The sequence below is a fragment of the Orbicella faveolata genome, unplaced genomic scaffold (assembly GCF_042242905.1).
Source record: "Orbicella faveolata isolate gen_17 unplaced genomic scaffold, um_ofav_v1 contig_2, whole genome shotgun sequence".
Taxonomy (NCBI): Eukaryota; Metazoa; Cnidaria; class Anthozoa; order Scleractinia; family Merulinidae; genus Orbicella; species Orbicella faveolata.
Window position 1 is genome coordinate 11,537,321 of NW_028301547.1, and position 26,898 is coordinate 11,564,218.

The following is a 26,898-nucleotide window of genomic DNA, read 5'->3' on the forward strand; positions in this document are numbered from 1 at the left end:
AAAGATGCCGTTTATAACGGACCTTAAAAAGAAGCAGTGATGTAGCCATCTTTTCAAAAACCACAAAACGATCATGACCTGTGAGAAACCTGAAAGCCCGTAATTATATTGCATCTCCGGTTAAACAAAGAAAACAAAAGGCACTTGAAGTATTTGTTTCAACATGATGAATATTTTATACGCTCCTGATTCCAGCCTGAAATGTCAGTGATCTCCCTCCTATTTGAGATGACTCATAATTTTAATATTTTTGGCAAAGCCGAGAGGGCCTTGGAGATGAGTGCTGCGTGGCCATCTTTGATTCGGTTTCAACATGGCGGACGTGGACGATGTTGATAGGGTGTTTGGGGGTCCATGAGTTAAGTTAGAGAAAAAAGGACTTTACAACATGCGGCTATGATTGCTGCCAAGTATCGGTTTCTTCTCACTCTTGGATTGTTCCTATTGTCAATTCGTGGGTGTGCGTGGTTTAATGGCAAGTATGTGGCTTTCGTGATAACCAAACAAGTCTTAATTTTATAAGCTTAGTAGTTTTCTGCAGTTACACATGTAAGCTTAAATACAGGAATTGCACAGAGCTCTGATCACACTTGAAGTGACTAGCGGCTAGTATGTGCACCCAATTGTTGATTGTTGAACACTGAGGACCAGCGGAATTCTTTTAGGGACAAAGTGGAAATTTGGGGAATTCTTTAGCTACCATGTATGGTGCAAATTTAAGGATTTTGCAGGGGGGTGCGGAATCAAATTAATAATGGTTGAGAAGTTGGAATTCTGTGGAGTAACCCATGTGAATTCTTTCGGGAGACCCATATTGTTGGTGCAGAATTCTTTGCTAGAATTCAGTTGTTCTTGTGGGTTGTGGACAATAGTACTGATAGTCCTCAACATGGGGGTGGGACATATAGTAAATGCTATTAAAATAGTGCTTAGATTATGGTAGCCTAAATAGAACTTCAGTAACATGTAGCCTTAGTAGTACTCTGGTGAGCCTTAATAGCTCTGAGTTAAGAATGTTAAGCTCTTAAATGATTATGCAGGTAACATTATATTCACAATAAAAAAAAATCAGCTCTCTAGTAGCCAGCTCTCCAGTAGTATTTGTGGCCATGTGAATTGCTCATAAGACATTTGACCTGGGTCCAACCCCACCTATCTGCTTATGATATCTACCGGTATGAGGTCTTGTTTTTACTTCAATTAAGTATAAAATAGTCATTTAGTATCTGTCTAAGCATGTACATGTAGCTGCATGCATGTACGTTTTATGATAGCAGGACATATGAAGAACAATGAAGAACTATTGGAGAGGGATATGCTGCTTCAAGTTACCAAAATAGTTAACATGGGCACTATTTAACAATTATTCCATGAGCGCGCATTGGCTATAACCAATCTCATATCCAACAAGCGCGAATGGAATAATTGTTTTATTAAATTCGGTGCATTTGTATACTTGGAAATTATAGCTTAATTTTATTGGGTTTTAATTTTACAAAGTGACCGGAAATCGATGTGGCGAAAACAACAACAAGTGGGAAATTACATGACATGCGCGCCGTTTATAAAATTAGTTGAATGAAAAATTTGAAAGTGAAGCAAGCGAATTTGCTGAATGAATTTACAATCAAGTAGAATTCAAGGAACGTATATCAAATGAAGGAGATGTAAACTTGTTCAGAAAGTTTGAAAAGCGTTCAAGTTCGAGTTATGGAGAAGAGCTGAATAATTGCGTACTTGCACATTGCCGTTGTAATAACGCTGCAGAAAACTTTGATCGCCATGTGACACAGACGTTGTGCCAAAATTATGCTCGACAAGACCTCTTTCGGAGTTCCCTTGCTTTGAAAGCCATGGCATTTCGAGCTGTATGTGTGGAGCTCATTGTTGGCCAGACTCAGAGTCAGAGACAGAAACTATCTTAGCGTCAGATTCATCTTCAGAATCTCCGAGGCCACCCTGATGGTTTTTCATGGCTGGTAAAGAACCAGGCTTACTTTGGTTCAGCTCAAAACACTCAACTCCTTGAGGTGTTTTTCGCAAGGACAGCAATGATGCCTATTTTCCTGAGGCTTTTTACAAATGCTCTAATAATTTATTTGCCTGGTCAGAGATAATGGAAAATGGTTTGTTGTGTGGCAGCGTGCGAAGGAAATGATCAATGGCGGCTCTCCTTATGGATTTAATCGATGAACTTTTGCAATACGTGCCATCTTTCTTCCTCGCAGACAAGTAAAAACACTTCAAACAAACATTCAGTTCTTCTTTTGACATTGCTTATATCGGTTTCGGAAATTTGGTGCCACCAGGACTAGCAAGCCATTCTGATAAAGTAAACATTGTTTTTGTTACATAATCTTCATGAGTGCGTAAAATCTCGACTGTCATATTTTAATTTTGCAACTTTTCGAGGAAACTTAACGTATACGTACCGTTAAATAATCTAATCTCAAACTTTGTGGCTTTTTTGTTGTTACTGGGATGGCATTGTCCATAATTTCCTGTATTTCTTCCGTAGATAGCTCACCGAATCTGTTTTTTTTCGTCCATGTTTTTCTCAACGAAACTTGGCTTCCCTCGAAAAAGTTTATGCCGAGCGACATTTACCGCATTCATTTCCATATAAGGTCAAACGCAGGTATAATGGCTGGTAACCGAGATCCAGTGAACCAATAAGAAAGCTAGAATTGCATTATCCAAGGTTGAGAATTTAATAAAGGTCAATATTTCTGGAGACTAAATAGATGAACTACAGTATCATGATTATGTATTTATTTAGTTGTTTTTTAAGTTTATTATAGATTTATTTATTTATTTACAAGCAAAAACGTTTGAAATTTTGGGGCTTGCTGATAGCTACAACCACTTCTTTGTAGCATTCACTCTCTATGATCACCTTCTTGCTGTAATTTATGGAAGCTTAACTTTGCACTTTCAGTTTCAATCTGGGACTGCTTGCATTGAGCTTAATCAAAAGTTAATTGTTTTACTGTATTTTCAGTGGAGATAAACACTTTCTTAGATTTCCTGAGTCTCGTCATCTCTTTTCAAGTGTTGGAAATGTGGTTGAAATTCCGGATGGATCAATGGAGACATTTAAAGACTTGCTCCAAAAGAGTGAGGTCAACTTTGTCCTTTTTTATGCACCCTGGTGCGGACGGTCAAGGAATGCTGCTCAAGAATTTAACAAGGCAGCAAATATCCTATATAAAGAGGTTGGAGTTTGATTAGATTTGATATATGTCAATTTGCTGTCAATGTAAAGTATATTGTAATTGTTGTACTTTGCTTTGCCACCAGGCTTATTACATGTACATGCATGTCAATTGTTCCATAACCCAGTCATGTTTATGTTACACTTAATTTGTACACATTATGATCTGGTCATGCTTGAAAATTAATAATGTAGGGATGAAGTCTCTAGAACTGTGGTGTGTGACTTAATCGCCACTAGAGTATTACTAATTAGCAATTAGTGATGATGCACTTGCAAAGTTTGGAGAATGCGAAATAAGCCAGCTGCTCGAGAGACAGATGAGAGTAGCTAATAATAATTTTCTTGAGTGTGATGTTGTCTTACAAGTGTAACTCAACGATGCACACAGGAAAAATGTGCATATGTAGAATAATATATAAAAATTTGTTATAATTTATATATCAACCAGACCGAAAAATGCAAGTTATTTTCATTTACAGGTATTGTTTATCGCTATTAATTGCTGGACAGGTACCTGTTTTCAGCAGCAAAAGGTTGATTTGTTTCCCAAACTTGTTGCCATCCACACACATTTTGATGGGGTGGAGTACAAAGGAGAACACAGAACATCCAAGATGGTGAGTTACTGATTGATAGATATGGATATATTATGCTCTGTTCAAATGTTAAACTTTTCATGTTGCTTACATAAAACTGCAGTGTAAAGTCAGTGAAATTCTAACCCATCAACACCAGATTGAGATTTTTGTACTCTCACACATTTGGTCCTGTTTTTTCATCTACAGTATTCGTAGCTCAATTTTCTTGCATCCGTAAGAAAGAAAACCTTTGGGACATCAGGGTAGTTACCGGTATGCCTACTCAAGGATTACCGGTAATAATTAAATATTTGTTTCATCTTTACAGATTGGTTTTCTTCATTCTGTCATCAGACCATTTGTGTACATAGGTAATAATGCAGAGCTTACAGTGACAAAGAAGTTAAGTCAGGTAATTAAAATATTAATTATTTCATGTCATGTTATGTAATTTGTTAGTTAATGATAAATTAAAAGAATTTATATCATAAATCTATTCTTATTTTCTTGGATGTAAGTGGTGAACCTTTTCAAAAGAATTTAAGGTCAGTAATGAAAAGACAATAAGATTATTTTAAAGACTTTGTATGAAGGAATGGAACACCAATGTCCATGTAAGGACCATTTGCTGTCATAGTTTAGTGTGAACCACATGGTATTGAAAGTCCTTGTAAAGCCATGAAATCGTTTCCACTGACCCCAAATATAAAGATCTGATTTTCATCATGGCCACTCAATACTATGTGATTTTCCCCCCCGAAAAAACCCAGTTGATTTTATCATCAGTTAAACAAACGTCATTGATTTATTGCCCATGAAAATGTGATATCCTTCTGGAATAAACGGTCCCCAATGCTAACTTATGGGCTTATGGCTAGTGTTATTTCATTGGGTTGACGTTTTCTAGTCTTGCAAGTAGGCAACTTCTAGAAAGACAAAAGTACAATGATAAATGAGTTTGGTAATACTTTCGCATGACGTGTCGGTTCACCCTAGGAATGTACTAAAGCCTGCTGCTTTAACTAGACGCAGCACTTCCCTACCAACCAATATGATCAATATTTTCTCCATGATGTGTATAGTTGTCAGTGTGGCACACTGGAGAAGGCATTTGCCTGGAGTGCAGGTGTAGTGTCGAACAGCAAAAGTAAGCCACAAAAGGCAGCCGCGAAGGCGAAAGACAACAGTACACACAGTACACGTTTCAACACTCTCTTCCCGCGCTCACACTCTCCCGGATGTATACTTTGACATGTACAACTGCTGTCCTAATATACTACATTCCCTCTCTTTCTTTGCTTAGATAGTTAACCTTGAAAAACAGAAACATTACAAACTTCCAGTTTTTTTTATACATTGTAAAAGTTCAGTTCAAATTCAAATGTTCAAGACAAAAGTCACACTAGGCATAAACATAGCCTTTGCAGTTCAGTTCATAAAACAATGTTTCAATGTCACTCGTGCAATAACAGTGAACAATAATATGACAATGCAAATGTCTCTAGTTTTAGTACAGAACATAGTCACTCAGAGCCTTTGGACGGTTCGTAATTCTGCCGGATCTCCTCACAGGCTGCTCAGCTGTAGGTACAGCAGAAGGTACATCTTCTGGTGGTGATTCAGTGGTTGGTACTTGATCCTCTGCCATAGGTGGCGTCTCAAATGGCTTAGGTTCGGTCCATGGTTCAGCATCCTGTAGCTGCGTTTCCTGTTCTTTTGGATCTGGCATATTGAAGGGCTTGATATGCTGAAGGTTGTGTTTGTACTGAACACCTTGTGGTGATCGCAACACCACCTGGTCCCCATAATGAGATATCACCTGATATGGTTCCTTCTCATAGCAAGGTGACAGCTTATTTTCTTTCTTCTTCTCAAGCAGAACATTGTCTCCCTCTCTCACATTTCGGTCTCTGGCGTGGAACCTCTTGTCAACATAGTCCTTGTTAAACTGCTTTCTCTGAGTGTCCCGATCACGGACGGCTTGGTCGCTTACTTCTACTTCCTCCTCTTCAACATTGACTAGCTCAGGCATTTTAGTTATCAGCTTTCTTCTAAACAGTAACTCGGCAGGACTCTTTCCTGTAGTGGAACGTGGCATGAACCTGTACGCCAAAAGGAACCTGTTTAGCTCCTCTCTCCAATTCTTTCCTTCTGCATGGGCTGCTCTCATGGACTTTAGAAGCGACCTGTTCTGCCTCTCTAATTTGCCATTAGCTCTTGGCCATAGAGGTGTCGTGTAACGGTGTTCAATCCCCATTTCATTCAGATAATCTTCTACCTCTTTAGACACAAGATTTGAGCCATTGTTGGTACGTAGACCTTTGGGTAGTCTATGTCTTGCAAATTGAGCATCCAAGCAATGAATGATGGTTTTGTTGGAGGTTTTTCGGATAACATCAACTTCCATCCACCAGCTGTAATAATCAACGAGAACTAACAAGTGTTCTCCAGAAGGTAATGGACCCATTAGATCCACAGCTACTTCTTCCCATGGCTGGTTGGGTAATGGTGTTGACTTCAATGGTGGGGGTGGAACGTTCTTGGTAACCATCTGGTACCCGTAACACTCTGCGCATCTTCTCTCGGCATCACGATCCATAGCAGGCCACCAGACCTTTGTTCTAAGTCTCTCCTTTGTCTTTACGACTCCCTGGTGCCCCTCATATACCAAACTGACAACTCTCTTGCGAAGTTCTTGGGGTATAACAATTCTTGTTCCCCGTAGAATCACATGACCGATAAAAGTCAACTCATTGTGCACTGGCAAATACTGCTTTGGAGCATTGTCCCATTTTCCTTCAATGAGGCAATTCCTGACTACTTGCAACTCTGAGTCTTGGGCTGAGACTCTTTCAATCTCTTTGATTCTCAATGCAACAGGGACAGCATGTAGAGCTATCATGCGTATGTATCCATCATCCTCCAGGGACTGATCTGAAGCAGGTATCTTAGTCAGTCGGGAAAGGGCATCTGCGATGTTTTTTTGTGAAGGCACATAACAAACCTGATAGTTGTACGGTTGTAAACGCAGAACCCAGCACTCTATTCTGGCTGAAGGTTTAGACTTCCTTGAGTAGATGACTTTAAGTGCTTCATGGTCTGTCACCAGATCAGACTGCGGGAGCCCGTACAAGTAGAGGTGGAAGCATTCGCACGCCCAGACTAAGGCTAATGCTTCCTTCTCTGTCTGACTACAACGATGCTCCACTTGACTCAAACTGCGACTGGCATAACAGATGGCACGACTTTCCCCATTCTTTTCTTGCACTAGCACAGCACCGAGGCCAACTGGACTTGCGTCAGCAATAACACGGGTAGGGATGTCCTTATCGAAGTAAGCTAGGACTGGTGCACTTGCAACTTGACTCTTCAATCTCTGAAATGACTGCTCCTGCTCCTCGCCCCACACGAACGGTTCTCCTTTTCTTGCAAGTTTTCTGAGGGGATCAGCAGTGGTAGCAAAATCAGGTATAAACCTGGCACTAAATCCAACGAGTCCTAAGAAGCTACGGACTTCTGAAGGTGTCTGAGGCTGACTTGCTTCTGCAATGGCTCTGACTTTTTCCTCAGTTGGGCTGACTCCATGCTTGCTAAGCAAAGACCCATGAATACCACTTTAGTCATTCGGAAGGTGCACTTCTCAGCATTCAAAGTCAGCTGCTTCTCACTAAGGCGTTGCAACACACTGTGTAAGTTCTTATCATGTTCCTCAGTATCTCAACCATGAACGATAAGATCATCTGCTATGTTTGCCACTCCTTGTAGACCTGCCATTGACTGGGTGGTGATATGCTGGTACTTCTCTGGTGCGGCATTTACACCAAAACTCAAATGCTTGTAGCGGAATATACCATCATGGGTGGCAAAAGCAGTGATATCCCTTGACTCAGGATCCAACTCGATTTGGTGAAAACCCCACCTTAAGTCTAACTTCGAGAAAACACCCCTCCCATTAAGGCTTTCAAGGACTTCATCTATGGTTGGTATGGGCAGTCTCTCCCGGATAATGACCTTGTTGGCTCTCCGCATATCCACACATAACCTTATGTCCCCTGACGGTTTAGGGGCGACAACCACTGGGCTTACCCACACCGTAGGCCCCTCGACTTTCTCAATTATGTCCTTGTCAAGGAGTTCATTAACCTTGGCAGTTACTTTGTCCTTTACAGAAAAAGGTACTCGTCACATTTTCTGAACGACTGGAATTACACTGGGATCAACGTGCAGCTTCAACTGATAATCTTTAAGCTTTCCAATTCCCTAGAACACACTGGGGTATTTTGCTTTGAGTTCTCCCACAAAGGTATTGTTGTAATATTAACTTGTGGCTACCCCTCTGTTGTGGAGTCCCTTACGTTTTCATGGGCCGCCCCACATCTCGCGAACATGTGAGTTGGCTTATGTCGGACATTGTGTTGACAGTGTTTAACGTTGCGTTGAGTATTTGAGCCTTATCTAAAGCTATCTTACAACATGGTGTCAGAAGTGAAAACCTTTTAGAGATTGCAAGGAGTTTATCAGGGCTTGGCTGAGTTACAAACCGCAATGGCTGAGCAAGATACGAGAACTCCAGGTCCTTTGGTGCTCGATGCAAACGCAGCGGACAACTGGAGAAAGTTTTAATGCAGTTTGAAATTTATCTTGTGGCAGAAAGCAAAGATGACAAACCGGACAAATTAAACGTAAACATGTTACTTCACTGTGCTGGACCCGAAGCGATTGAAGAATATAGTCATTTTGTTTACAATGCTGGAGAAGACAAAGAATGTTATGTGGATGTTTGCAGCAAATTTAAGGCACTCTGTGAGGGAGCAAGGAATGTCATTTATGAGAGGTTAGTGTTTAATAAGCGTAACCAGAAAGAGGGAGAACGAGTTGATAACTTTGTCAGCGAACTGAAATGGTTGTCGCTAACATGTGAATTCGGCGAACCGCAAGATTCACTAATAAGAGATCGAATTGTGGGAGGTGTATTATCTGATGAGCTGAGAGGGGAACTGCTAAAGAAACCTGATCTAACCCTACAGAAGGCTCATGATTATTGTCGTACCTTTGAAGCCTCAGAATTACAAAAGTTCTAGTTCAACATTCAAGCGAGTGCTGGAACTGAGCATTCATTAGGAATTCAGCCTGTTAGAAAGTCAAAAGAAGCTGACAAGACAGCTGCTTGTTCTTGTAAGTTTTGTGGTTACAAGCACCCATTTACACGACCATCTCGTTGTCCCGCATTTGGAAAACAGTGCTTAAAGTGTAAGAAAGAAGGTCATTTTGCCCAAGTGTGCTCAGGGAATGTAAAAGAAGGTTCGAAAGTTGATTTAGTGCAACAAGAAAGTCCACCAGACCTAGACACTCAGAATATGAATAAGGAGGTACATACCTATTTTAGATCTATTGAACTGGACAGTGTTTCTGATTCCAGGAAATCAACAAAGAGCCTTATCACTCTTAAGATTGAAGGGCAGAATGTTGAAGTAAAAGCAGACACAGGTGCAGAGGCTACCGTCACACCCTTTCATCTGTATAAGAAAATCTCCAAAAAACCTCTCCAAAAGATTCAGCAACCCTTGAAAGGCTGGCTTGCAACTGAGCCCATTCATCCAAGAGGCTGTGTACGCCTTCAAACTCAATACAAGAATCGTCAAATGAACCTGTTGTACCTTGTTGTTGACGGGAACTTTACACCCTTATTGGGATGTGATGCCTGCTTGGATTTAGAAGTCCTTCAGTTTATGAATCTCCAACTGATAGATACACCAGTACCTAATCCAGCCATGCTGGATACGCCAAGAGCACGTGGAGACCAGACCATCTTCCAGAAGGACCCAATATTGAGGGAGTACCCAGATTGTTTCAGTGACAAACCCGGCACACTTCCAAACAAAGTACATCTGGAAGTTGATGCTTCAGTACCCCCAGTTGTTCACCCTCCCAGGAAAATTCCAGTTGCTATGCCGGAGCCAGCTTGAGAGAAACTCAAAGAGATGGAAGAAGATGGTATTATCGTGAAAGAGGATGAGCCTACGTCGTGGGTCTCATCAATGCTAGTTATTGACAAAAGAAAGGTGAAGGATAAAAGAAAGGACACTCCACTGTCAAAGGATGATGTCAGAATTTGTATTGACCCATGAGATCTTAACAAGGCCCTGAAAAGACCCCATTATCCAATGGTTACCGTAGAAGAAGTTGCAAACCGACTTTCAGGTGCAAAGAGTTTCACATCACTTGATGCATGCAGTGGATATTGGCAACTCCCCGTAGAGGAGGAGAGTTCCAAGCTCTTGACTTTTAACACACCATGGGGGCGCTACCAATTTACAAGACTCCCTTTTGGTATCTCACTAGCCCCTGAAATCTACCAAAGGGAGATGGACAGACTGTTTGAAGGGGTTCCTGTTGAAATCATAGTGGATGATTTCCCGATACATGGTAAAGATCAGCTTGAAGTTGATGACAAATTGAGAAGAGTACTTGACAAGAGCTGGAAGGTAGGATTGAAGTTCAACCCTAAAAAGGTGAAGCTTAGAGTACCAGAAGTAAGTTATGTTGGACACCCGTTCTCATCTGAAGGTTTGAAACCAGATCCGGAGAAGATCAGAGCCATTAATGAGATGCCACCCCCAGAAGACAAAGAAGGTGTACTTCGCATACTAGGAACTGTGAATTACCTGGACAAATTCATCAAGCACAAGGCTGACAAACAAGAACCCATATCGCAACTTACCCAAAAAGATGCAGCATTTGTTTGGGAAAAGCCACAACAAGAGGCCTTCGACAATCTGAAATCAGTCATCACGAGTGCACCTGCACTAGCCTATTTTGACAACAGCAAGGAAACAGTGCTAAATGTAGCTGCAAGTAGTAAAGGCCTTGGTGCAGTGATCCTACAGGATGGCAAGCCGGTTGCACTCGGATCCAAAACACTAACTAACTGTGAGAAAAGGTATGCAAACATCGAGTGAGAGCTGCTTGCAATTGTCTGGGGCGCACAGAAATTTCACACCTATGTATATGGGCGCAGAGTAATTGTAGAGACAGATCACAAACCCTCAGAGTCTATCTTCCGCAAGTCTCTGAATGATGCTCCCCCCAGGCTACAAAGGATGCTATTGAAACTTACCAAGTATGATCTTGATGTGCGATATGTCCCTGGAAAACAGCAAGTCATCTCAGACTGTCTTAGCAGAGCACCTCTCAGTGATATGGAGCCAGTCAGTGAACCAGAAGATGTAATTGGAATCAATCTTATTGAGGAGCTCGGATTTGAAAGCAGCACACTGAAGAGATTTAAGGAGACCTCCAGCATTGACAAAACCTCGAGAGTAGTGATGGAGTATGTCTTGAAAGGGTGGCCATCTGAGAAAGAACAGGTTGATGAGCTTGCTAGAGAGTACTGGAGTTTTAAGGAAGAGCTGAGTGTGGAGGATGGATTGCTGTTTAAATCAGACCGAATAGTCGTCCCAAGACCACTGAGGGCTGAGGTGCTGGATGAAATCCATGGAGCTCATATGGGAGAAAGTAAGAGCCTTAGCTTTCCCAGAGATTATGTCTTCTGGCCCTCAATGACAGCCCAGATCAAAGACAAAGTCAGCTCCTGTTCAATTTGTAATGCCTTCCGCAACCGACAACAAAGAGAGTCATTGCATCCACATGACATCCCTGGATTACCTTGGCAGGTAGTCGGGACTGACTTGTTTGCATATGGAGGCCAAACATACTTGTTGGTCACTGACTTCTATTCAAAATACTTTGAAATTGAATTACTGCGTCAGAACACTGCCACCTGTGTCATTAACAACGTGAAGAAAATATTTGCAAGGTTTGGAGTCCCGGATAAGGTTGTGAGCGATAATGGTTCCCAATACAGCAATACCAGGAATCTATTCGACAGCACTCATGAGTTCAAGCAATTTGCGGAAGATTGGGGTTTTTGCCACACAACGAGCTCTCCAGAGTACCCCCAATCAAATGGTGCAGCGGAGAGAGCAGTGCAGACAGCAAAGCGCATTTTGAAGAAGGCTGCAGCTGACCAAAAAGACCCTTTTGAAGGGCTGTTGAAGTACCGCAACACTCCATTTGAAGATATCGGCGTGTCACCTGCACAGCTGCTGATGAGTCGGCACACACGCACAATGATACCAACCCATCGACGTCTCTTATTACCGCAGGCAGTGGATCCTGATAGAGTAGTGAAAGCGCTGCGGCTACGTCAATTTGTCTCTAAGAAGAATTACGACGAACAGAGTAGAGATCTGCCTCCACTTGAAGCTGGGGACAAGGTGTGAATTCGGCCAAATAGAGATAGAGAATGGCGTGAAGCAGAAGTGTTGCCATGATCATACTTAGTACTGGATGAACGAGGGTGTGTCTATAGAAGAAATCGAAGGCAGATAATCTCAGTCCCAAATGATCATCCAATGAGACCACGGCTGCATGATCCTCCTTCAAGTCCCCAGTGTGCTGACTCTCCAAGATGTCCATCATCACCTTCTATAAAGGACTCAGCACCAGAACCAATGGAATCAGCAGAAGGACCAAGAAATGTAGAATGATCACCTATTACAACCAGATCCGGGCAACAAGTTAAAAAGCCCCAGAGACTCATTGAATCCTGTTAGAGGGGAGATGTTGTAATATTAACTTGTGGGTACCCCTCTGTGGAGTCCCTTACGTTTTCATGGGCCACTCCACATCTCGCGAACATGTGAGTTGGCTTATGTCGGACATTGTGTTGACAGTGTTTAACGTTGCGTTGAGTATTTGAGCCTTATCTAAAGTTATCTTACAACAGGTATCATCAACAGTGTTACAGTCTGCTGTTCCGAGAGTTCCCGTGGGGTCCACACGAAGGATTCCAAGATCTGTGGCAGTCGAATATCCCAGCAAACAACGCCCGGATTCTACAATAATGAAATTTGCCACAACCTTTGCTTTCGATACGGAAACTTCTGTCTGAAACTGGCCTTCAACTCCAAGCTCTCGACTCCCGTAAGCATACAATCTCTTCGTGCAAGGTTTTAATTCAATCTTGAGCCCCTGATACTTAAGTTCCTGCAGTGTATCTTTACTGATAAGGTTACTTGCAGAACCTGAATCAATTAACACATCTCTGCTGATTCCACCAATCTTCACTGAGATCACTGGCTCAGCCAAATTTGACATAGCACATGTCTGTTCCTCTATAGTAAATGCAAATGTATCATCCTCACTTGATTGATTACAACAATCCTCAACTTGATTGGCCTGTCTCCCCTTACCATGGCGCTGCTGTTTGCCTCCCCGTTGTTGGGTGGTGCCTTGTTTTCCAGACTTAAAGTTCCTTCCCCCTTTGCAACAGCTAGCATAATGACCATATTTACCACACTTGCTGCACTTGCAACCTCGGGCTGGACAGCTTTTACTCTGAGCAAAGTGACCTTCTTTACCACAGTTGAAACAAACACTTTTTCCTTTGGTTCCACGCCCAGGACTTTCTTCAACTGCATTAGCGCCTACTCCAGGTTCTTGGCTTGGCATGACCATTTGACTTGCCTGCTCGCGTGAGGCTTCCCACTTTCGAACTTTATCCATTGCAGCTTCCAGAGTAATGTTATTGACTTCCAATAGCTTCTTCTTTAGCTCAACATCAGACAACTTTTCAATTAATTGGTCCCGCAAACTTTCCTCCAAAGTTGTACCAAAATTACAATGACGAGCTTGTTTACGTAAATGAACCATGAACTTGTCAGCGGTCTCTCCCATAAGTTGACGAAAGACATGATGCTCGTACAGTACATTTTCCTCGGCTTGGAAATGAGCATCCAACTTTCGCAGACACACCACATACTCATTATCCTGGTCAGCATTCAGTGGTCCAGGATCTGGAAGATCTTCGTAAATATCTTGTACTTCTGTACCTGCTAAATGAAGTAACTGAGCCTTTTTCCGAGAAGGATTCATGATTCCCTTACCATCGATGTAATACTGATACGATCGTTTCCACTGTTGCCATCGTTCTGCGACCTGAGAGGAAGAACCTGTTAAATCTAAAGGCGGAAGCGTTCTTTCTACTGAATTTGACATCCTCGTCACCAATTTGTAGTGTCGAACAGCAAAAGTAAGCCACAGAAGGCAGCCACGAAGGCGAAAGACAACAGTACACACAGTACACGTTTCAACACTCTCTTCCCGCGCTTGCACTCTCCCGGATGTATACTTTGACATGTACAACCGCTGTCCTAATATACTACAGCAGGTGGCTCTGGGTTCAAATCCTAGTGAGACCGGATACTAATTCTTTTTCTGTTTTCTTTTTTAGTTATTTTTTTCTTTTCTTAAACATTTACCGAAGGGCAGCATTTGCCTTTCCAATGCACACGTGTGTTAGATGAAAAGAAAAAAGAAACGAAAACAAATAAGGACTGCAACAGAATGATTGAGAAATTGGGAATGACTTACCTTGAAAACTGCAACTAAACTCGCAGCTGTAAGCTGTACAAGAATTATGTAAAACAAAATAAGGGCGCAGACAACACAATATGAAATGAATTACACCCAACAAAGGCTGCAGAACTCTGGCAATGGATGCCATCTAAGGACCCAATGAAAGATCACTCAAAGTTACTAGTAGCTAGTCTACCTATAGGGCAAAACGTGCTCCTGGAGGTCTGTTACATATCATCCTGTATATAAATACATATCCATTAGCAGGCCTTATACATTTCATCCAAGTCAGGGCAAATCTTAAGTGCCCAAAAGTGGATTTCATGGATCATGAAATTTCCATGATGACACTAATAATTGAAAAAAAGACCTCAAATACAATGTAGACTATATGTAAATAAACACAAAATAAAACTGTAATTAAATTTTTATTGTTTAATTTCAGTTCACACTTAAGCTTTTGATATCAACTTCTTTGTACATTATCTTAAATTTTTCAATTAGGAGCTTTTGATAGCTTACTTCAACCAGACAATGATAAACACAAAGAAGTACAGCACATTCTTTAGTTTGGCATTGCAGTTTATTGCTAAAGGTATGTTATGCAATGAAAATCATATTTTAAACTCTAGTCGAGTTGGAAAAAGTGAAGTGCAATATCTGTTAATAGAATTTGTTTCCTTCAGTCAGGCATCTTTAAATATTTATGCCTATTTTTGCATTGCATTTTCTAAATGAAAAAGTTAATGTAGCGTTTTGTAGTATTTTGCCATTTTATTGTTGCTTTTATCAGCCTGAGGTGCTTGACTTTTCTTCACTTGCGATAATGTAAACAAAGTATACATGCATAGACTTTTCTTTGAGTCCATGCCATTCCTATTTTTTGCAGTATCATTTATTATAAAGGAATCATTTCTGGTCCTGGGATCTGTTGTGGTCCTGTTTGGGGATCATTTGTGGGCCCATACAGATTTCTTTGTTTCTTTCAGTTACATGCAATAAAGATATTGTAAGAACATTGTAAGGTAGAAGAAAGAAATTTTTTTTCTCTTGCCTTTTTTTTACATGCAGCATCTGGACCATTGTTTAAATTTGTTGTTGTGACAAGTGCCAAGCTTGCATTGAAAGCAGGAGTTGATGACATATCACAAGTAGCATATCATTGCCCTAACCAAGCTGTGTTGGTAAGGTAGTATATAACTGAGAAATACACTAAATGTACATGTATACATGTAATACACTATTTGTAATAACCTTTTTAACACTGAGAGTGTTACTTTGAACTCAAAAGAGAGTTAATTTGAACACAAAAGTACAGATCTGGTTCTGTCCTAAGTTGTCATTTTATGTTGGGGATACCAGTATCATATGATAGAACATAGGCACGCAAGGCGTGCAAGAGTTATTTTTTGGTGTGAAGTGTTGGAGATAGAAGCATTCATGATAAAGTAATGATTTGGTTAATTTGACAATTTTTTTTGGTTGCGATGTTACATCGGTCATGGTAACATAGCTAAATAGTAAGCCTTTAAAATGTTTGACTGAACAAACTACAGTAACCTGACACGTCTCCAGATTAATGTAGATACCATCTTATTTTCTAACAGGCAATTTGATTCATTCTTTGATACAACCCGCACTGTGATTAGTGTGACATGCGCACATACATAACTTCCTCACTCACTGATCACATAAGGCCGATTCCAAACGCCGCTCCATTCATGCGCCGAACCTAACTGATGAGTTAAGTACGGCAGAGGAGCGGCGTTTGAATCAGTTTGGTTCGGCAGGTTAAGTTTGGTACGGCAAACAACATTAAATTCGGCAGGGTCTGTCGCACTATGCAACGTTGGAGCGGCAGCTGATTCATACGGCGTTCTCCTCATGTGTCAAACCTAATGCATAGATTACTGTAATTTATTTTTCATATAACGGGACTCGTGATTGGCTCAAAATTGAGTGGCCTGACCAGTCATGCATGAAGCTCAAAGTCGTCGCTAAAAAAGACAACAAAATACCAGTATACCTTCGATTTATGAGAAACGGGACTGTGTAAGCGAGTTTCTTTGGCGCAAATTCATTTTTTTGCTTTCTCTTCGTGATAATAGCCCAGCTTATTAGACTTCCCTTTAACAAGTCGATTTAACCAGGAGAAAACCTGTCTAAATACAAACACTGAACCTTGAGTTTGAATTTGCTTCCCTAAATATTGCTATAACAACATGATAACAGCGAAATGTTAGTCACAGCTTTTCTATTTGGACAGAGTTCGTGAATTCAGAACGCATATTTTCTCGTTGAAAATTGTTACCACCGGCTTCCCGAATTAAGTTCGACGCAAGTACGCCGTCTGAACCAGCCCTCGCTCCAAAGTCGCTCTAAAGTCAAACTTAATCAAGTTTGGTTCGGTACATGAGTGGAGCGGTGTTTGGACCGGGCCTAACCCTTTCAACCCCCAAGAGGAATTTTTGCTTAAAAATACTCAAGTTAATTTAGAGACTTTTTCGCATTTTATACGAGTCGTAAGTTTACCTTTTTACACGACACAACACAACACAACTTCACCAAAAATAGAAAGAAAGAGAAAAAAACCTCTGACACTTTTTAAGTCTGATTTAATTAAATTGCACTTTAACTTGGTGCCACGCAGTCTTCAAAGAACATTTGAACAGTTTTCATACTTTTTAACTTTAAAAATATCGGACTGAAATGAATGTCATCAAGTAAAACTATTAAACTGCTACTGCAGAGACGTAAAAACCATCCAGAAACGAAAGCTTCTTTTTTGTTTAATATCCTGGAAACAATAGCTGATAACTTGTCAGCTCTAATTGAATTTACTCCCATATAAAAAACAAAAGTGTTAAGTTACCATTTGTTACTAAAGATAGCAAACATCTCGTGGGAAAGAGTGGTGACGATTCGTCTGCTCTAATTGAATTTACTCCCTTGTGAAAAACAAGAGTGTCAAATTACACTTTGTAACTAAAAAACAAAAATATCTGGTTATATTTGCATGCAACAAGAACAAAACAATCGTTACCCGCACTTACTATTGTAAACGTTAGAACTGTTTCAAATCTAAAGTCTCATCTCCTCTAAAACATGGCCTAAGAACTAGACGCAACGATTCGTGACCTCTAATTGAATTTACTCCTTGTGAAAAACAAAAGTATCAAGTTACCTTTGTAACTAAAAATAAAAATATCTCATTGCATTTGCATCCTACTAACTCACAAACTGTTTCAAACCTCAAGGCTCATCTCGTTCATTTAACTAAAATCCTCAGTCTAACCCACAGAAAATGTCCAAGTAAACCCAATATCTGAATACTTCCTCCTCTTTTATAGAAGAATAAATATGGCTGCTCTGAACTCTATTGGGATCAAATCTTCTCACATACCATTTACCTTTACAACAAGAAATTTGATTGCCTGTTTATAGTAGATCCAATCTGATTGGTGTGACATACATACATCTCTCACTCACTCACTCACTCACTCACTCACTCACTCACTCACTCACCCATTGACCCGTCCATAACATAACCGACGTGCCGACTAAGAGGTATTTTTTTTACAAAAAAATAACTCAAAAATACATTTTTAGTGGTAAACTAAACTTGTCTCACATTAATGATTACTGTTATTTAGCAGACATACATTTATGTTACTCAGCCTGCAGAAACAGATGAACTCATGCCTGTTGTTTTGCATTTTCCATTTTGACACTTATGCTATCACCATTTACAGAAATACCCCTCAAGTAAAAAATTTGCAGCTGGGAATCTCACTGGATGGATTGAGGCAAATAGATGTGAGGTAAATGCATGACACTCCACAGATAATAGACCAATTTCGATATATATTAAAATTGAGCCTAAAACAATAGACCTCAGTGCGAGGCTCTGAAGAATAACTACAGAGTTTGTGGGGTTTATTCCCCAGAGCCTCGTGCTGAGGTCTATTGTTTTAGGCTGAATTTTAATATATCGAAATTGGTCTATATTAGATATCATACCATAGTCTGCGCAGGCACAATTGTTGATAAAAATTCTTACCTTGCCCTTGAATGCTCTGGATAGCACAAGATCCTAGCCTGATAATTGCTTGTTACATGTAACTCAAATTGCAGATAATCATGCCAAGCCCCCATCTGCCCTCACCACACATGAAGTAATTAACAATTGAAATAGAATTCCATGTTGCTGTGCAATACACTTAAATGAAATTTAACATAGTTAACAACTAGGAGCTAGTCTGGTCAGTAGCGTTTTTATAGGCGTTTGTTAGTGCCTTGGCCATCTGTTAGCGTTTGGTTAGCGTTTGGTGCATTCTGTAGCATTTGCAACAGTCATATGGTCGTGAGAGCCCTGGGGCTGACATTGTCCAGCGGTATTTTTGGTTAGTACATGTGTTGTCGTCCCATGTACTCGCAATGTGTTCATTGCTCCGTTAGTGTGGCATTGTGGATTGAATTATAGTTTAGCGGTTCTCTGCGTTCCCTCCCTATCCCCCCCCCCTCTTTTCAGCATTTTTTTTTTCCACCAATGCCATCTGGCTTGAGTGTGACGGGTGCCTGTAGGGGGCTTGGCGCGCGGGGGCTCGTGGCTTGGTTGCGGGTTGGGCAGGCCAGTCAGGTGTTCTAGCGCCTTGGGGATGTGACTGCGGTTGCAGCCCCTGGGCTTCGTAGGCACCTTCCCTCCACTAGTGACTTGGGCGTTAATCTGAAGTAATACATTAGATCACAGATGACGTCAAAATGTGGTGATCAGAATAAAAAAACGTGGCACAAGGCGATAGCCAAGTCTGTTACTGATGCTCTGAGCATATTTTGGTGTCTTGTGTGATCTGTCAATGAAAATGAACAGACGAATGACAACTTAGAGTTTTCTTGTTGTATATAATAAAGAAACAACAAAGAACGTTAATGACATCACCTTATCGTCTGTCCTTCGATGTATCATATATAAGTAAGAAGCATTCAAAATGAGAGAACATTTCAACATATCGCAATTATAAAAAAACTTCCTGTGCATTTTACTTCAGCTTGTCATTCAGCTCAGTCCTAACGCTGATAGAAAAGAGTATTATTTAAAACAACTCAACAAGGGGCCAGCTCTTATTTTGTTTCTGCCTTTGAAACCCTACATGAACAAAGTAAATCAACATCTCTTGGAAGTGGTGAGTAGAATTAATACCTCTCCAACTGAAAAAGGATAGTATCATTCAATACTATGTTTCATTGCCAGGATGGTGGGGGAACTTTGCTTTTCTGTGTGTGGACGAAATGCAGTGAGATGATGTCAATAGTTAAATCACTGTAGCCCTGGCTATAATACTGTACATGTAACTTGACCTAACTAGATTTCACATGCTGTAATTGATCAAAGATAATTGTACAAAGTACAAAGTACAAAGATTTTCTATGTAGTTCTAAAGTGGTAAAGCTTTGAATCGTGTAAAGAAGAAAAGTGAAGCCTTGGAGCTGAATGGCACATAGCTGCCAGAGCTTGTCCCGGTTTCTGTAGCATGACACGGCTAGGAGTATTTCTACTTCCCCTGGATGGGATGCTAGTCACTCCCCTGCAATTTGTTAGGTTTCCCCAACAATTCGCTGGTACCCATTTATACTCCTGGGTGGAGAGAGGCACTGTGAGAGTTAAGTGTCTTGCCCAAGAACATAACACAGTGACCCCGGCTAGGGCTCGAACCCAGACCGTTCGTTCCAGGAACGAGTGCACTAACCATGAGGCCACCGTGCCTCCCTTTGAATAGTGCATTGAACAAATTGAGTAGTTCATGTGTGGCTGGACAATAGTTGTTGACTGTCTTACATCAACCCATCTGTCTCTGTAAGGGATTAATCAGTACAAGAAGGACAGCAGTGTAGTGGTGTCATGGTTTATTGTTATACTGAACAAGGTCACTTCTTATCTCAGTAAAGCCTAAGGTCATGATGATAAACAAGCATGCAGCTTCCAAACTTCATTCAGATTATTTATATTCTCTTAGTCAAGCTTTTTTCTCAAGCTAACCAGAATGCTTTTTTGTGTTTTTATTTTTCACTTCAGTACATCAATGCAGCAGCCCAGTATTTTAATTGCTCATGCAACAGAACTAGAATTAATTCTGTTTCTCAAAACTCAGAAGGCACTCAAAGGAACAACACTGCTGGAACATCAGTGGAAATCAATTTAGATGATTTTATAGCTTCTGATTCTTCAAACCTTGGTTCAAGTCTGAAAATTGTAAACAGTCAAGGAGACCTTTTGATCACCAACAAAGAGTTCAGTGCACCATATTTATTTGCACCCCTGAGGAACTGTCAGTCATTCAAAGTACAACAACAGAGTGACATCTTAGAAAACAAATATAACATCTGCAATGTGTGCCACAAATTTCGGAATATGGCCTTTGGATTACCAACCTGTCTGAAAAGTAGTATTGTTTCAACTTTATCTTCTGTCACTGATGGTTGCAGCACTATTAAACCTCTATACTACCCACTTCCTGTAACAACTATCTGCTGCAGTGTTCAGCTGCCAGAAACATACAGATATTTAGATACTCTAGAACATATGAAAACTGCAAGCCTGGAGTCATTAACAACACAACAGAGGAGTTTTGATGATATTTTTAACGAATTATTGAGTTCATTTGTTACGCCACTCAAAAGACCTAGTTTTAAACATGTTTATAATCAAGTGAGTAGGCACAACTTGTCAACAGAATCTCAGGAGGTTACAAAGAACACTTTTCCACATTCTGCTCCTCTGCAAGAACATCACACTCCTCTTGACAATTCTTCCATTGAAGATGTCGGCAATAACACTTGTGTACATACGGGTCTTGTGACACAATTTGCTGGAGCTGGTTGCCACAGTAATAGATCAGTCAATTTTTTCCTGATGGATTCCATAGAGTACTGGGGAGTGGCAGAGAGGCTTGGTGTTCATAGGACTCCTCAGGGCGAGGTTGCTTTGGTTATTGCTGATTTAGAGGTACAATGATCTGATTACAAATAAGATAAGGTAACTAAAGATAACTTCATGATATCTCATTGAGGGTATGATTAGTTGCATAAAATCATTTAATATACAATGTAATAAAAAAAAAAGCTGTAAGTATATACAGTTGAACCCGGCTATTTCGAACTCTCAGGGGAAACAAAAAATATGGTTAGGTAGTTTGAAATAGCGTGAGCTCAAAATAGTCGATAGTAAATGACTGAAGGGCAAATCCAGTGGAAATGGTTGTGAGTTTGAAATAGCAGGGAATTCGCAATAACTGAATTTGAATTACTGGGGTTCAACTGTAGTAAACTTTTTTTAATGAAAAACAATTAAAACAAAATATTTTCCTGCATGGTCAGGCAACATCACAATTATTACATTTGAACCTTCTCGCTTCCAGAGGATAGTCACTTATGCCCAGAGGTTAGATGCACAGCAAATCTAAATTGCTGAGTCCACTGACTGGAACATTAGACTCCACCTTGAAGGCTGGCATCCCAGCTTTTTGCATACGCATTTTACACTGTCAGTACTAGCTCTTTACACCATAGTAAAAGTAGTGGTACCTGTTGTTACATTTCATTGTGCATCATATGATGGTTTGGCTGGCCAGCTTAGTCCAACGTTGAAGCAAAACTACAACAAATCTAGCTATACAGAAGACATGATTATGGAACCAAAACTTTCCATGGCTGTCTCCAGTTACATTATTATTATTTACTGTGATCAGTCTCATTATTTTGGTTTTGATTTTTTTATAATTATAAAAATAACAATACTCTTTTGGTATGGTATCATTTCCATTGCTGTCCAATAGCACTTTTGAAACTCAAAATTAAAACAATTGCATCTTATCTTGTTAAAAATGAGCATGTTATAAATATTAAAAATAAAAAATTTATTTTATTCTGTTACAGAACAATGCTCAGTATGTCTTGGAAGAGGAGTTAGAAATCGGCAACTCAACAATAGGTACAATATGATATTCTGCAGTTTTGATTACTTTTGATAAGCTTGTTGTTTTGTCAATCAGATCTCTGTTTGGCTAAAATAGTATTTGTGAATCTAATTTCTTTATCCCGCAAATCTTTCATTTTTAAAATATTCTAGATTTGTGTGATAGTTGATGTAATAATGTATTTCTTAAACAATGTGAGTATGTAGTCTGTGCTTATGTGATACACATCTGAATGCAAATTAATACTCATATCACTAGGAAAAGGCTGCTGTAAGTTGTATTCACACGATTCTGTGATCTGAAGACTGAAATACGTGACATTATTTGGATACATGTCGTGTTTTCTTTTCCCTGGAAATGCCTAAAATCATAAATCCTCCGCAGGTTAGAATTATAACAAAAGTCTAATTTTTCTTCAGTTACGTTTGTGATGGCTTACATGGCGGGAAATCTAACAAGACGTTTCAGATCTGGTCGTGCAAGTTCACGCAAATGTCCATCATCACAAACATGTATAACGGAAGTGGTGACATCAAATTTCCAGGAAATAGTGCTCGATGAAACTAAGGTTGGTAGATTGAGAGGAAAAGGAAACTCCACTGCCCCCCCCCCCCCCCCCCGTCATCCTTCTCCTTCTCCTCCTCAAGTTACAAACGTTGGCTTGAAAAGTAACATTGTCACGTTTGCTACTTCAACGTATTACTGAATTTAAGGTGAACGAAACTCAACATAAAACACCACAGTAAAATTCAAAGCTGTCTTGACAAACGGTAATTGTAAGTTATTTTTGGACCTTGAGTTCAAACACAAATAAAACATACACACCGCAGAGATTATGTCTTATCAAGTTTTTGTCTGCACATATTCTGCAAGGGGAAAAGGCCAAGTTGACTACCAAGGGAGTGAACGGCAGGGGTGAGGACCTATATGACAACTGTATCAGAGCCGTAAATTACACTCTATACTATCTGAGATCGTCTCACTAGTTCAGTTTTCCGTTAACAATAGCAGATTTGCATGATAGGATCATTTGACTACAACTACTGGGAATTCATTTCGTTTTTTTTTCCTTATTATTCAAATTTTGAATTCCCGGTGGGGTTTAAATAACAATTGCCCTAATTAGTACAAGAAACAGAAAAAGTGAAGGATTCTTGAAGTTGCCGTCAAATGACACCATCCTACAAATCACCTATTACATTAATATCTTTCTTTGAAATAGTTTTCAACCCCCGAACATGTACTTGTGACTTGCAGGATGTTTTGTTGCTGTATTACACTCCATGGTGTGGTTATTGTCAGGCTCTTCAACCAGTTCTCCTCACAGTGGCAAGATTTTTCCAAAGCATGAGTGATGTCATCATTGCAAGGTACAGCTTTAGACACAATAGCCTTGTTCACAGAGATTTCAGCGTGTTACTGTGCAGTGCAACGACTTCAATCGGAACACTTGGAAAAAAACTAAAGTAAAGAGAGAGTGGCCTAAAGGATGAAAATAGGAACTAGGATTGGCCTACCTTTTTGTTGGGAAAATGGGATTTGGGTCGCCGGGACTGGGAATCACAAACGAAAAACCAGAACGAGACTTGGATTTGGGTAAAAACTAGTCTGGAAAATGGGAATTAGGTTAAATGTGGGCCTGGAAATGGGATTTATAACGCACCACCCACCCTTTCAGGACCCTCCAGGGAAACTCTAGCTACGAAAAAAAGATGGCCAAAACTTTTAATAGCTAAGCAAGTTCCAGACCTCTCCTTTTTCCCATGTAATTAGTCATTGGTCAATTGGTCAGTGTTTAGTTCCTAGTGGCGGGCTGAAGTAGTCTCTCTGTGGTGAATGCTGTATTTTCGAAATATTATCAAAGATAGCAGATACTGCTTAATACTTTTCGTTCAGGTAGCGAAATGCTTGTGTTTGCTCTCAAAAGTTAAAACCACCTCTCACAATAGTTTGAGTACAGCTCTAATTAATGTAACTGAAATTACTAGAAGCAGTGCTGTAATTCCGTGAAAGGCTTTTCTTCAATTACTACTTTTGCATCTACCATCTTTGAGTACCATCATTCCACGAAAAGGCGTCTTGGATATTTCAGCCTGTAGGATCTTCGCTTTTCACTTATGGGAGTTGTGGGAGCTTTCCTCTCTGTGCGTTTTACTCCCAATTCACCGTTCCCTGTGTGACTGGAATCATGTTCGGCTCCGCGCCAGTCATAGCATGTAAACAGACAGACATCACACTTGGTGGTCTTGATGTCCTTTGGCTCAGTGTAGGCTGTTCGAATATTCTAGAATGTGAACATTCATTGCGTGTGTAGGCACCTTGTACATAGAGAGATACAACAAGGCTTTCAGCCTTTCAGCCTTCAAAGAAAAAAAAAAAAACAGAAAAAAAAAACCAAGGCTTTCAGCTGATAAAAAGTGTCAGCGTATAATTTTGGGCATGGGCTTGATAGCGGTTTGCAAGGTTACGCATGAGGACCTTTCCCATGCTAATTAACGTAGGTTATTTTAACCTAATGGAGGGAGGGGCGATGCTTAAACAAACGGCATTGAATTCCCGCTCCACCACAAGACTATCAACTTAATAACGACTTCCGGGGTTATATTCATCAGCGAAAGCAGACACTTATGATCTCATACGGAACATGAGTCGAACGCGATCCCGGCCGAAACGCAACCTATGATAAAGAAAAACGCAAGAACCATCAACCATAGCATCCGTTCACGAGACGCCACGATCCTCGAAGGACTCTGCTTAGTATCCGAACACAATGAAAGAAAGCCTATCCATGCGGCTCTACTCTTTTTCGTTAGAGACGAATTAATAAGCTTAGTCAGACGACCATTTTGCAATCTCTGATGGAGGTGAATAATGGAACACGAACATTTAGCAGAACATGGAAACGTACATCGGATTAATCATTGAATATTGTTTTTAAATTAAAGTACTGCTTTGAGTTATAAACAGTTCCACATGAAATTACCTCTCAATATCGTTTTGTCAAATGTTTACAAACTTTTAAAATAGGGTTTCGTCCAGAGAAACGTAAGTGGACTGTGACAGTAAGTTGTCATTAGATTCCAAATGCTCTACTGTTTTGTTTTCCAGGATTAACGCAGATGAAAATGATCTTCCATGGGAGCTTTACATATCTCAGTATCCTTCTTTTCTTCTCTTCCCAGCTTACAGGTATTCTGAATTTTATTTGTACTGAATTCAACTGAAACATACTGAAATTCTCTAGATGCATGAAAAGCATTTCAGAACCATAGCGTGGTGGTCTCTGTCGTTAAACTCTTCAATAAAAAGCTAAAAGGCGAACAATTACAAAACCTTTCGTCTTGCTTCGCCGTAATAAGCCGCAACAGCTCTATGGATTGGCTTTAAAGGAGGTGCGGTTTCATGCTCACCAATGGAAGTAGTAGGTGTTGGGACTCCTTCCCCCAGGGTTTATCCCTAAGGGTGTTAGCGGTACTCGTGGCGTCATAATCCCTAGGAGATGCTTCATTTCACCCGCCCTGAAATGACACCACTGAGCGGAGAGGCGTATACTGTCTTGTAGCGAAAACTTATTCTATTACATCATCGTCGCAATTTTTAAACCTTCTCCCCGATGGTGTCACAGTTTTAAAGAAGGAAATATATTCCGAAAGATGAAAATGCCATGAACGACGTATAATGACACATGACCGTGGCGTTGAACTTGCTATACGTTGCTATTGATTTTTTTTTCTTTTTTTTTTTTTTTTTTTGCAGGAAGGACTTCTCTGTTCGTTTCCCAGACTCGATTGAACGGACTTCAGCTAATCTAATTCGTTTTTTATTCGAGCACGGAGTCAAGACAAGGAAAGCCGTGGAAGATTTCTGTCTTTCCGCAACGGTAAGAGAACAAATCATTGAACTCGGAATTTCTCTCCGCCAAGTCGAGGAAGAAAAAAGACTGATCGAGGTTAAACTGAGGGAAGCAGTTAGAACGAAAGAGCTGTGGACCCACAGGCGATCTGTCGTTCTCAAAAGCTTGAAACAGGCCGAGGACGATTTGACCAAAGAACGGGAACTAAGAATAGCTACAGAACACTTAAATAAAAACCTGGAACGACAGCGCCAGGAAGTGGAAGAAAAAGTTCTTAAACTGGTTGCTAGCAGCAAAAACATTTTAAATGACTTGGGAACTACTAAAGCCAAGTTAAAAGAGAAAGAAAAACAACTTACTCGGCTTTCAGTTGAGGGCAGACGCATACTGGAAGAGAACGAAGAGTTATTTAAAATGTTAGAGGAGAAAGAAACAGCTTTACAGAGAGAAAAGAAAGCCGTGTTGGAATTGCAAAAATCCTTAATTGCTCTGAGACGAAGAACAACTTACTTAGAGTTTTCAAATAATATTCTCCGAACTAGGTTAAAAAATTCAAACTCAAAAGCGTGATATTCGTGTCGCTGGTAGCAAGAAATTCACTAGCTCTCCAAAAGGAAACGTTTTGTTTGAAGTCCAGGGCAACAGAATTTGAACATTAGGCCTGATAAAAAGGAAATGAACAAGGTTCAAAATACTTTGGACAAGCTATTACAAAATAAATATACATTGTTATAACGTCTTTACTGACCACCTCTCGATCAGTGAAGAATCGATGTATTTAAAATCAATTTTAATACCCTTATTAGAGTGAAAGTCTTGACTGGTAAATAAAATGAAACAATTTTTCAGGTTTCTTCG

General features: G+C 40.2%; 2 protein-coding genes across 3 annotated transcripts; one reads left to right on the top strand and one right to left on the bottom strand.

The window, feature by feature from the left end:
• The first annotated feature begins 276 nt into the window (after positions 1-276).
• LOC110046005 (thioredoxin domain-containing protein 11-like) lies at positions 277-26,888 on the top strand. 2 transcript variants are annotated; one of them, XM_089289593.1, is made up of 14 exons: positions 277-479; positions 3,002-3,215; positions 3,697-3,834; positions 4,124-4,207; positions 14,719-14,809; positions 15,286-15,398; positions 17,967-18,035; positions 19,263-19,397; positions 20,288-21,217; positions 22,147-22,201; positions 22,607-22,755; positions 23,445-23,557; positions 25,296-25,376; positions 25,944-26,888. In XM_089289593.1, exons 1-14 carry the CDS (start codon positions 397-399, stop codon positions 26,608-26,610), a joined length of 2,922 nt encoding a protein of 973 aa, XP_089145719.1. In that variant the 5' UTR covers positions 277-396; the 3' UTR covers positions 26,611-26,888. The 2 variants fall into 2 exon arrangements, with proteins under 2 accessions (XP_089145719.1, XP_089145720.1); XM_089289594.1 differs by having other exon boundaries at positions 3,053-3,215.
• Positions 12,368-13,995, bottom strand: LOC149111968 (uncharacterized). Its single transcript, XM_089289595.1, has one exon. The coding sequence runs from the start codon at positions 13,993-13,995 to the stop codon at positions 12,460-12,462; it is 1,536 nt and encodes a 511-aa protein (XP_089145721.1). The 3' UTR covers positions 12,368-12,459.
• Positions 26,889-26,898: the final 10 nt, after the last annotated feature.